The following is a 13,797-nucleotide window of genomic DNA, read 5'->3' on the forward strand; positions in this document are numbered from 1 at the left end:
CTTTCCAGTGTAGTCGTGTTTACTAATCTCCTGAGTTAAAAGGAATCTAAGTGGGGATTCTATTTAAATGGCTTCAACAAATTAATTTTTATGTATACTTGATGAGGATGTGCATGAAGTAGTAACCATATATGTATGTAGTCACAATGATTTGCTTTTCTTTATTCTTACGTCAGCTACCCATCAGTGATACTATTTTGTTTCATGACTTAGCATCATTTAATTTTCCCTTAGAAACTTGCTCTTTGAAAAATTTGTTGAAGTCGCTAAAAACTTCATTTACAGAGTTTTTAAGAAATAAATCAAAAACGAGTCATGGAATTTTTACTAAAGTACAATGTTGCCCAAATAACCAAATGGACAAATCATTCTCCAAACCAACTTTTTAAGTAGATACATCCTTTATGAGTGGATTAGCAAGAGAAGAAACTATGCACCAGGAAGGTTAAGGTGTTGGCTGCAACCTGCTGCAACTTACATAGGATTGAATCGGCACAAATACTGAGTTATCATTTCAATTTAATAAACAATTAAATACAAACATCAGCCTATTATGAACAGGCTTCAAGTTGCGTAACAAAAACTCTGTAGAAAGGATGAAGTTGATAATCGTGATTGAAATATACAGTTTAATGCTGATGACGCTACATATTTCTAGTCGCCAAAAAATGGCACCAATTATGTGTCAGAAGAATTTGACACAGTTACAGACATGGCCTCTTAGAGCATAAAAATTGCATTTTTTTAAAAGAAAACAGCTAATATAATCAAGGAATGATGAAAAAATCACCTCATTCTTAAAGATGAATTAATTTAATCCGATCATCTAAAATTTTGATTCTAAGGATCACAAGAAAATTCCCTTAAAATACCATTTCACGCATTCATGAATTGCAGGTATTTTACTTATTAATTATAATTTAAAGATATAGTATTTGGTCAGATTGGTTTTTTTCTACCACAGAAAATATGGTTATTCGACCACCACAAAATATGCAATGGTACAGTGAGGTTCACAGCTAAAACTGAAAGAGTTGAGGTACACATTATAAATCCAGGGATAACTTTGCAATACATAAAAATGTTAACAAGAAATAGATTTTGTGCTCTTCATATTATCACATAAATAAAATACCTAGATTATATACTTCATAACAACCCTCCATTCTTCATTAAAAAATTAAAAATCAAAGTATTTACATCTACAGTAGGTATATTACTTTCAACAATAAAAGATCTATGTACTTAGCTTAGTGTTGGGGTACGTGGAAATCATTTGTGCCTGGTGATCATAAGGACCCAAGATTGTTTATAGAATTTAAATATAGTTAATATCAAACACTGGAAAAATTCACAGGAGCCTTATCATTCACAAATATATTAAAGTCATTTCATTATTTCTTTTTATCACACTACAACCGATACCACTGTAGTCCGATCTCCACTTAAGACAGCCACAAACAACACAGCTGCATAAACTTTTATTGACGTCCTCGGTACGCCAAGTAACTACCTAGATAAAACTATAACATGTAACAAATGGATGGAATGAAAAGTATAAGGAATGGACTATCCACAAAGGTTAAAAGGCAAGTTTAAATTGAAGTATATTTCTGAACACAGAAGTGTTAGCTACCCCACTCATACAATCCTGAGTAAATCAAATGTGTTATAATAATAACTTATCAGACAGTTGATCAGATACATCATATTAGTTAATAAGTAATAAAGCACCATATTTTTAGTACCACCAGATACAAGTTTTTAGGACACTTCATTATGCTATAACCATTTAAGTTGAGAATCATGCTGAAAAGGCAGCAAGACAAAATAAACCAGCCAACAAGATTGGAGGTGGGCATTCTTCTATGCATCCAACCTCGGTATCACTAGTCTCAAAGATTGCAGCCACTTAGCTGAATATTATTGTATCGAGGAAAGATGATCGAAATAATACCATTCAATCACCAATAGTGGCATTCTACATTAGCTTATAGTTTTATGAAACCAGCAGAATTTCAACATTCCATTTTTTTTCTTTTTAAGGCCACAGAAGGTGCATAGGATTAGAGTATATTTTCTGGAAGCATCACCTGCACAAAAAGAAAGAAAACAGCACTGAGAGATTTCTTATCTCTTGTGAAAACTCAGTTTTCACATATAGCATCAGCATTATCAGATCAAAGGTATGTTAAGAACACTCCATTTCTTTGTTCATTTGAAAATAGAAATTTTTCCTTAAAAAAAGTCCATTTCAGCAAATGTATTGTCCTTCTTGAACTTCATAACCATGGAAAAAGGCAAAAATTGGAACCTTGGAAGAGAAAATTGATGCAGAGGCATGGCACACGCAAACAGCTGTCAATGGAAGCAGTCTTTGAGAGAGGCAGCACCCATTCAACAGTAATGGCACCTCACGTCCAGGCCGTGTCTGACCCTTGAAGTCTCCCCCCCTCCTCCTCAGCACCACCACGGCAGTAGTCACCCTCCCGCACCCCTTCATCCACGCCACCACTCTCCCCACTGCTGTTCAACCACGAGTGGCTTTGTTCCACCTCATCACTCACAACCACAAACAACTCCTTCTCCTTGCTGTGAAGCTGATCACGCAAGTACGCCAACAGGTCACTCTCCTGAAATGAACAATGCATTGAGATAAATACACATTCATCAATTAACACATGACACAATACATGATGGCGCTACCCTATATAATAAACTATACAATTTTATAAAAATGAGTACCATGGAACTACTGCAGGGTTGTTACAAGATTCACTAATTGTAAGTTAAATATCCACACATAAGAATATTTATTTTCCAGGATTCTTTCACACACTCCTTTTCATCAGTACAAATTTTTTTGAAGAGTGGGAGTCAATAAAAAATATTCTTTAAAATTATACATATATATCCCTATCCTTTTAAAAATTCATGTCGTCCAACGAAAATTTTGAAAACATTTTCTTTGCAGAAATTCCTGAGTGCACTTGAATACAAATTACAAAATTTTACGCCGTATACCAGTTGGCTTTACGCATTACAGCATGTATGTAGTTCTTATAAAATTAACTATGAAAAAAATACTCAATCACCCATTCTCTCACAAGTTTAAAATCAAAATATTACACCATAAGTTTCCAACAATCAACATGAACAACAACAATCAAAAAATTTAAATTGTGATTAATAAACTTCACTTTATGCCGTAAAGATGTTGGCAGACTTAGTGACTGAAATCCTGGTACATATTTAGAGACTCATTGACATGGTGTGAAGCCCAAGATAACTTCATTAGTAAAATACTTGTTCCACTAACTAATCTCAACAGAGGCTCTCAACCTTTGCCTTTGCATGATGTTCATCTATGACGCCACTTACCGGGGATGTGTTAATCCAGGTTGATTGATTATATTGCATTGAATGCGCAGATTCAACGCACAGAGTAAAAAACACAAATTGATTCACTAAAAAGTATGCTATTAGATAAGCATATAGCATTTAAAATACTTTTCCAAATTACTACCAAGCAAAAGTCTACAAAGCCTTCTCATTTAGACAGAGAAAAAGGTACATATTTCTAAATTTATACACTAATAATTTACTTTGATCTCTATTTCTTGATAGGCATGGTAGACTGTCTTTCCTAATGAAACTTTTGATTTAAAATTTTCCCCAATTATCGAACAGAAATAACTTGAGAAAGGGTGATGAAGGAGTTCGATCATGTTGGGGGATGTGGTTATAATTTAAACATTTTGGAAAATCTGTAATAAAAAAGAGGGGGTTTTCCCTGAAATACAACAAAGCTGGAAGACATTTTTATAGCAGATTACTATAATTAAATAACCAAACAGAGCTGCTTGTATCGTAGAGGCCTATTAAAGTTTATTATCCATATTGGAGGGCTCATCCACATTTATACATTCCTGAAATTATCACTACATCCAATCACTACTAAGATATGACATTGAAATATCACCCTGATACACACAAAGTAAAACTGTAATGGTTACTAACCTCCCCAATTGGCTCAGGAGCCCTCAGCTTGGAGTCCAGGTTGTAATACGTGCTGCCGATGGCTCTGATTGCCACCCAATGTCTGCGGTGCAAGGGCAATGGGAGAACACCCCCTAAACGGTACTCACTTGGGACATTCAAGATGAAACCCAAAATGTTTCCCAGGTTCAGAAGACCCACATCTCTGCAATTGAGGTAAACATGCAACAGCATAATCGTATAAATGAGTACGTTTTTCTTATCTTATGGAGGATTTGTGTTAACAAACTGGGTACTCTTAACATTAACGTCAAAAAACTGAGTTTAAACATCATTAATAAAATAACGATGAAACAATTCCATTATCACCACAACAGAAAGTAACAACATGATAGCATATCACTATTTGGTGAAAACAAAGAACTTCAAAGACGAAGTTCTACTTATGAGTCTTCAAAATTGACTTTGTGATACCAATCAAGAAGCATGATCAATTATTTTCCACTGGAATCAATGAAAAAAGCATGCAACATGGGAATAGAATATCTCAGGATATATTTATTGGGGAGTGTAGCAAAGGAGAAAATGTAAGGTTTTATCGATTAGTTTTTCCTTTGAACTATTACTCACTTTCTTTTGTCAAACCACAAAGCATGAGACCCCCTCGTTCTCAGAGCAGCCATTAAAACGTTTACATCATAGTTGCCAGTCCCAAGGATTGATTTGTGAGGATTTAGCCATGCAGATGGAGACAGAGAATGGGCGAGAGCATCAAGCGAATCTTGCCCAAATGCTCCACCTCGCTCCTGGAAAAGGTTGTTAAGGGCGTGAAGGCAGCATAGCTCCTTTACCTGTTCAAGAAAATAAACATTTACCTTAGCAAAACACTTAAGGGTCTTCATATTCCAACTATTGAATGATTTCTAGGGCACCTAAGCTTTCAAGCTGGTTCTGGGTAAGGGCTGTAATCATGATACTGAAGTAAAATGCTAAAAAGTGGCATTCGATAGGGAAAAAAGCAAAACGGTAATCCCATACACAAAGGAGATAAAACACTGCAAGGGACAAATGCACAAAATATTCTTCACACCAGTTATATTACGGAAAAGGTCGATGAAATGACGGGAGACGGGCCTATATTTAAAAAAACTACACATTAAATTCATGTAAGCAGTAATTACAGCCAAAAATACACATTATTGGGCTACAATCGCATACAACCTGAGGTAGCTAGTGCAATCACCTGTTTTTCATGATAGATCTCCTCCTCCATTTCTGCCCCAATTCGATTACCTCCAGGGTTCAAACATGAATCTATTGATGGACACTGAAAACATTTCCGCATTGAAATATTTATGACTTCTTCGAGGCAATGCACTGATGTAGATAAAATAAGACAGGTGATGTTATTGTCTTTCGAAATTTCTCCAGAGTGCCGTTCGTTCGTAAGCTGCTGTCAACAATTGTACTGACTGCTAACTTCCAAAAATACTACGATTGAATAAAAGCAATGGTCAAGTCATAATTATTTGTAATGGATCGAAAGAGTTCAGTCAAATAAACCCAATTACAACACAAGCAAATTTTGTCAATTTTTCTTTCCTTCCGCGAGCTTCGCACAACAATTGAATGACGAAATGGCGTACTGAATGCCGGGGTATTTAAAATGGGATTGATAGTTACCTGGATCGATTAATTATTTTCTCTGGTCTCGGGTTGAAGATAATTTTTATTTTATTCCAGAGTTTTGGAAAAACAAATATATTCATAGAAGTTGAAGACATTGTATGAGGAATTTTATGATTAAATAAGCGATAAGCTCCATTTTCATAAAGGACCTGTCCAGTTGGATGCAAAATCCAGTTGAACTCTGGTCGGGCACCTATTTTCGCATTCCCACTACTATCTGGAAATAAAGGCCAGAGATATGAGGGTGTGAACCACTTGAAAAGCGGTCGCTCGCTAATGTTTTTATACTTTTTCTTTGAAATATGCAAGCCCCTTCTTCTGGGAAATTTTTTCCTCTCCCATGATGTTGGCAGTCTAAATTAATTTACCTCCTTTAGTAAGCCTGAATACATTTGGGATGGATGGAGACAGTGTGGACACATCCAGGTTTTCAACTCACTTTGCAGTCTCTATTTTCTATCATCTATTCAGCCGCACTCCCCACTGAGGAAGATTCCAAGATTAATACAAAGAAGGATTTCTTCAAATTCAAATAAGAATTTTTGAACTTGTCTTTTTCGTGAAATGAACCTCTTCTCTACATTTTTTAATACTCATAGGGCCTCAATTTCCATATTAATTTCAATAATAACTTTTTTTGCATCAGTACTGGCATGCCTTGCTCTAAATATGAATAAATTAAGACTCAAATTATTATCATCATCCTGTTGGAGCAAGTGGTCAGACACTTTGTATTTCTTCTCTAATTGGTACAAATATTGCTGTGATTTTTTCCCATGTCCTAGGCCAGCATCTATTCTTCTCTATGGCAGCATTCTAAATCTGATAGCACTTTTTGTTAGGACATTCCTGTAGTGGCATTATGTACTCCACTTAGCTGTCATTCATTCAGGTTATTAGGTGCAAGCACCTTGTGGATGACAATCGCCATTTGTGCCACAACTGGATCCATGAGCTATTTTTCATTTAAAAAACTGTGAGCAACACACATAATTAGTTATCTTTTAATGAAATAATATTTAAAAGTTGTAATACATTAGGTACAACATTTAGACAGAGGTAGCATCACTCTGTGTAGCTTACATTATTGCCAGAACTACCAAAGGAAATTGAAATGCCTACTAAATAAACTAAACCATTAATGAATATAAAATCTTCTTTAGCCATTGTCAGCAGAGGAAAACAGGGAATGATGGAAGGATAGTCTTGAAGGCACTTGATCAAAAGTCCAAAATTCAGAGCTCTAATAGATTTCCAAATGAAGTGAAGTTATCACCAGTAAATTTCCTATGTGATAAATTAATTTCGATGATCAATAATAGGGTGGTTTCCTATAATTTTTTTATTGCCTAAATTGAAAGATTATTACACCTGGAATACGTATTTCACGCATTTAGATTTTTAAATGACGATATCTATTTTTCGCGATTAAATGAAAAGTGAAAATTTTCAAGAGCGCGAAAACGCGACGCATAACTACGAATGCCGGGAAATCTCTCCGTGAGACTTATTTCTGGTTCCCGCTGCCCCCCTGTGAGGTGACCTTGAGGCGAGGCTTAGCGCTGATACGACGCAGGCTTCTACCGGGTAGCCTAGTACCCTGCTGGCTGGTAGCACTTGTCTTAAATAAGGATTATTAATACCTTATCAAACGAAGAAAACTTTCCGACTTTAGCCAGTTTTAATAGGTGATTATTAAGACATGTTTCCCTGAGCTCTGCGCCTCATGCATGCATTGGTTACCTCAGACGATGTATAACTCCTATATTCTCGTATAGAAACTAGGTCCCTGTGACGTCACGTGGAGTGGCATCGCATGGGCGCCAATCTTGCCCTTTTCAAATGAGGATAAAAATGGACCATTGCCATTCGTCAAAACCGCTATTTCTAAAAGGAAATAATTTGTATATTTTGAATACACTAATGGTGGGTAACGAATCGCAATCAATGCTTTTCGTTTTCTTTGATGAAGGAAACTACCCTATTACCCATGTGTATATTCAAAAACTTTATTCCTTGCTAAATTTTTCATATCAGAGCACAATGAGTAAATATGTAGCATCACAAAAGTATACATCATCATCATTAATTTTCCACTAATAGTATTTCCATTTTCTTGGCCAGCAAAATGATCTAAAGTTGATCATTGCACCCGAGTATTTTTATAGTATGAAAACAAATGCACATAAGAGATGTGTAGATTTTATTCTCATTGCACTAATGGAGGAATGACAACATTATTCTCTATCCTTCATCTTTTTATCTGCTTTTCTTTAAGGCCTCTTCCATTTCTATCTGTTTTGTTGCTAGTTGTCTTCTAACTTCACCTAATTGTGAAAGGACACTAGTAGTGCTGGATTTCTGAAAAATGTAACATTAAGAATAAAATAAGCACAAAAAAATTAGATCCACAATAGCAATGACTTCAGTGAGAAACTAGTAATATTATAGTCGGATGAAATTCCGATACCTAGAATATCATACTGAACACTAAATATCAAGGAGTAAAGAGCAAATGCAACTGGTCATCTATGAATGATTCTAGATTGAAGAGGATGGATATATGTACATATTTTAAATAAAGTGATATCAGATGAGAACGCTGTCAGGAAGATTTAAAGTGAATTCTTAAGTTGGATATTAAATCAGTATCACAAATATGATTTGCTCACTGCAAATCATCCTTCCTCACAGCTATAACACAATAAGAATTTTTGCACATATCATATGACTGGATATCAAACCTCTTAGGTCAGGTGCCTTAAGTTTCTGGTATAGCATGTATGAAACATGAAGTGCCCACATGGTCATTCATGTGTAAATACATATTTAGTTCATTTCTAAAACAATGTTGAAAAACAAGGCTAAAGCTCACAAATACTAAGGAAAGAATTGCTTTTCTGAGAAGCATCCGTGTGGCTTTCCCCTAGAACTGGGAGACAATCATGTGGTCCTCAGGACAAAGGAGATTGTACGATTATTGGTACTACATATTACCAGAGCATTTAAGATTAAAGAAGTCAAGTTAGGTTTGAGTTACATTTTGTTTGGTACACCTAGGAAGAATAATGACTTATCACCCAAGCAATTGGATTCATGGGACACATCTACTCATTTGAGGATTGATAGCAAATACATATTCACAAAACTTGTTTTCTACTTTTGCCACGGTGTCTTTTATGGTTACCTTTATTAATCATGCAACTGTAAAAGGTGTTCCTTATTTATCAGTTTCTTTGCATGCACTGCCCATTCTAAGTGACATTATTGAACGGTTAAAAGTCAACAAATAAGATTTGTATATCTATCAAGGCTGAACATTAGCTGTCCCAATGCCAATGTAAGGCTGACGTTTAGCCAAGGGCTAGCCACTACTATCATAACGTCGGGCCAAAAGCAGTATAATACTGGCAATGTTGGCCTGCCAGTAGCCACAATGTTGGGCTGCTCTCGATAATAGGGTTCCTGATGGCTGAGCATCGGAAATTGTTAGGCTGCCAATGAAGGCCTAACATAAGGAGCCAGTGTTGGAACAATATGTTGCCGATCAAAAGTGGGACCAAACTGGGTAGACAACTAGGCTGGTGAAGTCATTACAATTTTCATTCATTTACTTATTGTGGTACTTTTTAATGAGAGAAGGAACCGCTCCCAAGAATATAAACAGCATGGAATCATGTGAGATCGGCTCACAAGAACGGGGAGTGGTGGAGAAGCAGCTGCTCTAGAGATCCAGGGACAGTCTGGTGCGAATGGGGGCCCTTGGTATAGGGGCTCATGATGGGGTCCTCCTTACTGGGGGTCATCCTTCGGAAATTTTCAGGAAATTGCATGCCCGGAAATGGATTTTAACGCTATTCTGGGTCTTAAAAGCTTGATAAAAGATAATTAAAATATCAACTATGCAAAAAATACTATGAAAAGTGAGAATTTCACAGCTTATAAAATTAAATACTGTATTAAGGTGTCATTATCTATTTAACGAATACAAATGTTCTTTGAAACTGCACTGAAATCTACAAGAAACCTCTAAAAAAATATTTTTCAAATGTCCCTTTTAAAAAACCATATTAGATTTTCTTTTATCTTCTGACACCATTATCTCCTTTATTTCTATGTAATATTTTTACACGTGTAGTACTACAGTACTGAGTGCTTTGTAAATAAAATTGTAGAATTTTATAATTGCAAAAAAACTTGAGTTCCACTATAATCCGAGTCTTTTTTATTACACCTTTCATATACGCTTCATGATAGATGCGAGCGTAGTGGGGGGCTCCCTACCTCGGGACCCTTGGCGATTGCTGACCAGCCGACCTGGCCATTCTGCCCCTGCAGAGATCCACTTGGAATGAGTTTGTGATGCCATCAACTTATTGGCAAAAGTGTCGAAGACGCTGACTTTTTATCGTGAATAGCGTGAGAAGCAGGTAATGGATAGAAAAATGGAAGAATACAGGTCTCTTTATACTTCAATCTCTATAAAATGCAGCTCTAAAATGAAATTGGTGAATGAGCCCATTAGAAGAGAACTACTCTGCTGCCTACAACTCACCCATATCCTCTAACCTTGCATTCTCTAAATTGCCCTTCCTTGACACTTTTTAAGTTGTGCATACCTCTACTGCCCATAGACTGTAAGCAAACCCACCACTAAAGAGCTAAGTTTTCTCAGGGTTGATACCAATAAACAAACTATCGAAACCAAGACAAAATTCTATGCATCAGCACACTAATAGGAATTAATGGCAAAAACAGAGAATATGGCTAACTTACTTTGTCTTCCAAAGGCTCAATGTTTTTTTCTTCTCGGCAAAATCTCTCTGACTTACTCCTGCTTTCCTTGGCATACGAAAAATCCAGCGACTTCTCGTTGTTTGCCACCTTAATGGCAGGACTCCTATCACCACTCTCTTTCCACAGGTCTTGCCCACAAGGTACAGCAATAGGATGCAGATGACGGCTGTGATGATCATCTTTCTCTGTCAGTAAAGAAGATAACTCCTCCCTAGCATCCTGTTGAATGCTGAGCTTTCCAGCAAGATTACTCTCTCTACTCTCTTCCCACAGATTTTGCCCACAACCGACACCAACAGAATGCAGGGGGCGATCATTACAATCATCTTTTTCTTTCAGCAAAGAAGAAAATTCCTCTCTCGCATCACCTTGCAAGCTGTGCCTTTCAGCAAGATTTCTTCCTATGTTTTTATCCCACAGGGCTCTACCACGGGACACACCGATGGAATGTGGGCGGAAATTTTCATCACTGCTACCCTGAATTTTAGTTAGGCGGTGGTTACGATCATCCTCTTCATTTGCTCTGGATGACAACCCCTCCCTGCCATTGCGTTGCTCACTACATTGGCCACTCGGGTAATTACCCACCTGTGAGGAATTTTGAAGTGTCCTCATCAGCATAAATAATAAGAGTTAATTTCAAAGCAACGACGATTATAGAAAAGCAACATTTTTAAAAGTAAATTGATGCATTCGAACTAAAAACAGTAAACATATTATAAAAATCATGCTTTCATAATCAAAACTCTGCAATTACCACACATTTTCGGGTAATCATCGAATGAGATAACCAATAAAATATTTCAGAAATGTAAGTTTCGTAAAGCGATATTTACCGGATCTAAATAACTATTTCTATCAGTATTGGTTGAGGCATCCTTTTGTTCCCTGCCAAGAGTTTGAGTAGCGACGTCTTTCGGAACTTTTGTTGCGGATGAGCTAAAAGTGAAATAAAACATTTGTATTCACAATTAACGATTATGATAATTGATAACATGAATTAATCTTAGTATCAGATGAAAGAAACGTACTCTGCTGATGAGGTGCTCACGCTATGTTCTTGTGATGGCAACAGCGACGTGCTTTTAGTTTCATTGGGATAGTTTACATTAGAAGCCTGAGAGAAGAAGCACATTTAATATTTAATCTATAATAGATAATACCAATCATTTGTCATGGGAAAAAAAATCCCCTGGGCCGGGCACTGAAATACGGAAACCCAAAGGTCCGAGATTCGATTTCCGCTCCAGAGGAATTTTTTTCCACGGCAATTTATGCAAATTTCATCGCCGTTCAAGCGGACGGTATAAAATATACCACTACTGGAGATAATGGCAGCCAAAAATGAGGAATATTTTTATTTACCTTCTGTGCTAGGTATTGTTTATATTCAAGCTTTCTCTGCTCCACGTAATGTTTTCTTTTTTCCTCATATTCACCAAATATTATACCACTGGAACCTTCTGCTATAGGCCTGTTGCCTCGAAAATTGGGAGAGTATTCTCCAATTCGAACCATGGCGAATATAACAATATCGACACTTCATCACATTTCGTCCTCCGAAACTCATAACCCCACACGAACCTTGGCGCCCTTGGCGCAATGAAAATGGGCGGAGACAGACAGGCGACCACAGAGCCAAACAAAACCGAGGAAACCCTAGCAACCATGGAATTAGTTGAACAGCTGACGGTCGAAGTTTGAAGAATTTGGAAGTTTACAGGAATTACAGCTGATGCGTTAAATACTGCTACGGAATTGAGGTACTGATTTGCATAATGGAACACTTTAATGTATTGAATTGAGAATTATTTCTATTACCCCTAGTCACAACATCAGCATCGTACCTTTAGTATGGAACCATTGTGATGAGATGTTTTTCATGATTGGCAATTCTTATGAAGAGCATCTTGAATGAGAGTGGTTCGTCTTCTTTGCTCCTTTGTCATTTTATATTTTTACGTCAGTGACATCAATGAAGATTCTCGACTCACATGAAAAGTCAATAGCAGCGTCCAGACTTAGCCTGAGTATGCAACTCAAACGGCTGCCACCCTTACTGTTATTGTTGGCTTAATGCCGTTTATAGTTCTGCAGGTCGCTGTATTATACCTTTTAGCGTATGTATCGACGGGAAAAACCATAATGATCTGCTCAAAGTAGTATTCATCAAGACATAGGCGATAATCTGGCATTGATTTTCTACAATGGGTGCGTTTACTAGCAGACAGAATGCTGGCGTAGAAGAGGTGGACATTGTATCGAATCATGCCTATAAGTACCCTCCAAGATCAGGTTGGTTGTGATACATGGTTTTCGTAGACTGATGATGATGATGTTACTACTACAACAAAGTTTAATTTATGATATCTATTGATTCGTTTCAGGAAACTATTTTGGAAGTCACTTCATCATGGGTGGTGAAAGATTTGATACTCCGCAGCCGGAAGCATATCTATTTGGCGAGAATGCTGATCTCAATTTCCTTGGAAGTCGGCCGACTCCTGTAAGTGCATTCTTTATTCAATTAAAGTTCCCAATTCTTCTGACATATATTTTCCAAAGATAGAAAGTGGAAATAATTGATAGGTTATGGTGAAATAGGAAGATTATCGGATTTCATTAGTCAGTGTTGATAAGGTTCTCAAGAGGTCAATAACTGGTGGAATTCATCGGTAACCAGTAAGTTTGCACCTGGTTACTTTTTCCACTAGCATCGGCACGTAACTGGTCAATAATTGATGAATTGATTGGCAAGGAAATAGGTGGTATAAGTTTTTGGGGGCTTGACTTGGGAATAGGTATTCATTATAGGGGGGGGGGGTTCTTTTGGAGGGGATACCGTTATCCATCATTCCCTACGACCTTGTAAATCAATAAGACTGAACAGATTATTGCGTGGTTCTCAGTTAGTAAACATTTGGTAGTACGTGGTCAAAACTGAACATCAAGGGATGAATTTCTCATGTCAATGGTGGAAGTTGACCAGTACTCATCAGTAATTTAGGTTTTTAAGGATTGATTGTATAATAAGTCATAACAACAATGACATTTTCTTCCTGTAAAAATCAAAAATTTGAAACCTGTGCTATCTAGTTTTATTTTGATGGCTATGTACTCTCTGGGACTAAAAAAGGAACCACTCACGTTGGGACTTGGGGCACCACACTCAAAATCTCTGCTAGTGGCCTTGATTTTACATTGCTGTACCCATACTATGTCTATAATACTATTCTACTACCATAATGTGTCTTAGGAGGGATCATTCTTACTGTCTCACCCCAAACAACATATTCGCTTGGGATGAGCTTG

General features: G+C 36.9%; 3 protein-coding genes across 7 annotated transcripts in view; 1 reads left to right on the plus strand and 2 right to left on the minus strand.

Moving 5' to 3' along the window:
• Window positions 1-499: 499 nt before the first annotated feature.
• Window positions 500-5,627, minus strand: LOC124165520 (josephin-2). Its single transcript, XM_046542962.1, has 4 exons — window positions 5,243-5,627; window positions 4,630-4,850; window positions 4,021-4,204; window positions 500-2,633 (listed from the first exon to the last, which is right to left on the minus strand). Exons 1-4 carry the CDS (start codon window positions 5,342-5,344, stop codon window positions 2,415-2,417), a joined length of 726 nt encoding a protein of 241 aa, XP_046398918.1. The 5' UTR covers window positions 5,345-5,627; the 3' UTR covers window positions 500-2,414.
• Window positions 5,628-7,672: 2,045 nt separating this feature from the next.
• On the minus strand, window positions 7,673-12,104 carry LOC124166096. Its single transcript, XM_046543726.1, has 5 exons — window positions 11,851-12,104; window positions 11,517-11,602; window positions 11,322-11,424; window positions 10,465-11,073; window positions 7,673-8,049 (listed from the first exon to the last, which is right to left on the minus strand). Exons 1-5 carry the CDS (start codon window positions 12,001-12,003, stop codon window positions 7,948-7,950), a joined length of 1,053 nt encoding a protein of 350 aa, XP_046399682.1. The 5' UTR covers window positions 12,004-12,104; the 3' UTR covers window positions 7,673-7,947.
• Window positions 12,105-12,157: 53 nt separating this feature from the next.
• The window catches only part of LOC124166095 (E3 ubiquitin-protein ligase MGRN1), a 46,103-nt gene continuing 44,463 nt past the window's right edge, over window positions 12,158-13,797 (plus strand). For 2 of the 5 annotated variants that reach the window (XM_046543722.1, XM_046543723.1), the window contains exons 1-2: window positions 12,179-12,780; window positions 12,873-12,991. In XM_046543722.1, the coding sequence (XP_046399678.1) occupies window positions 12,693-12,780; window positions 12,873-12,991 (207 nt within the window). In that variant the 5' untranslated portion in view covers window positions 12,179-12,692. Of the gene's footprint in view, window positions 12,781-12,872; window positions 12,992-13,797 lie in introns of all 5 variants that reach the window. The other 3 variants (XM_046543721.1, XM_046543725.1, XM_046543724.1) reach the window with 3 other exon arrangements.

This window comes from Ischnura elegans, chromosome 9, assembly GCF_921293095.1.
Source record: "Ischnura elegans chromosome 9, ioIscEleg1.1, whole genome shotgun sequence".
NCBI lineage: Eukaryota > Metazoa > Arthropoda > Insecta > Odonata > Coenagrionidae > Ischnura > Ischnura elegans.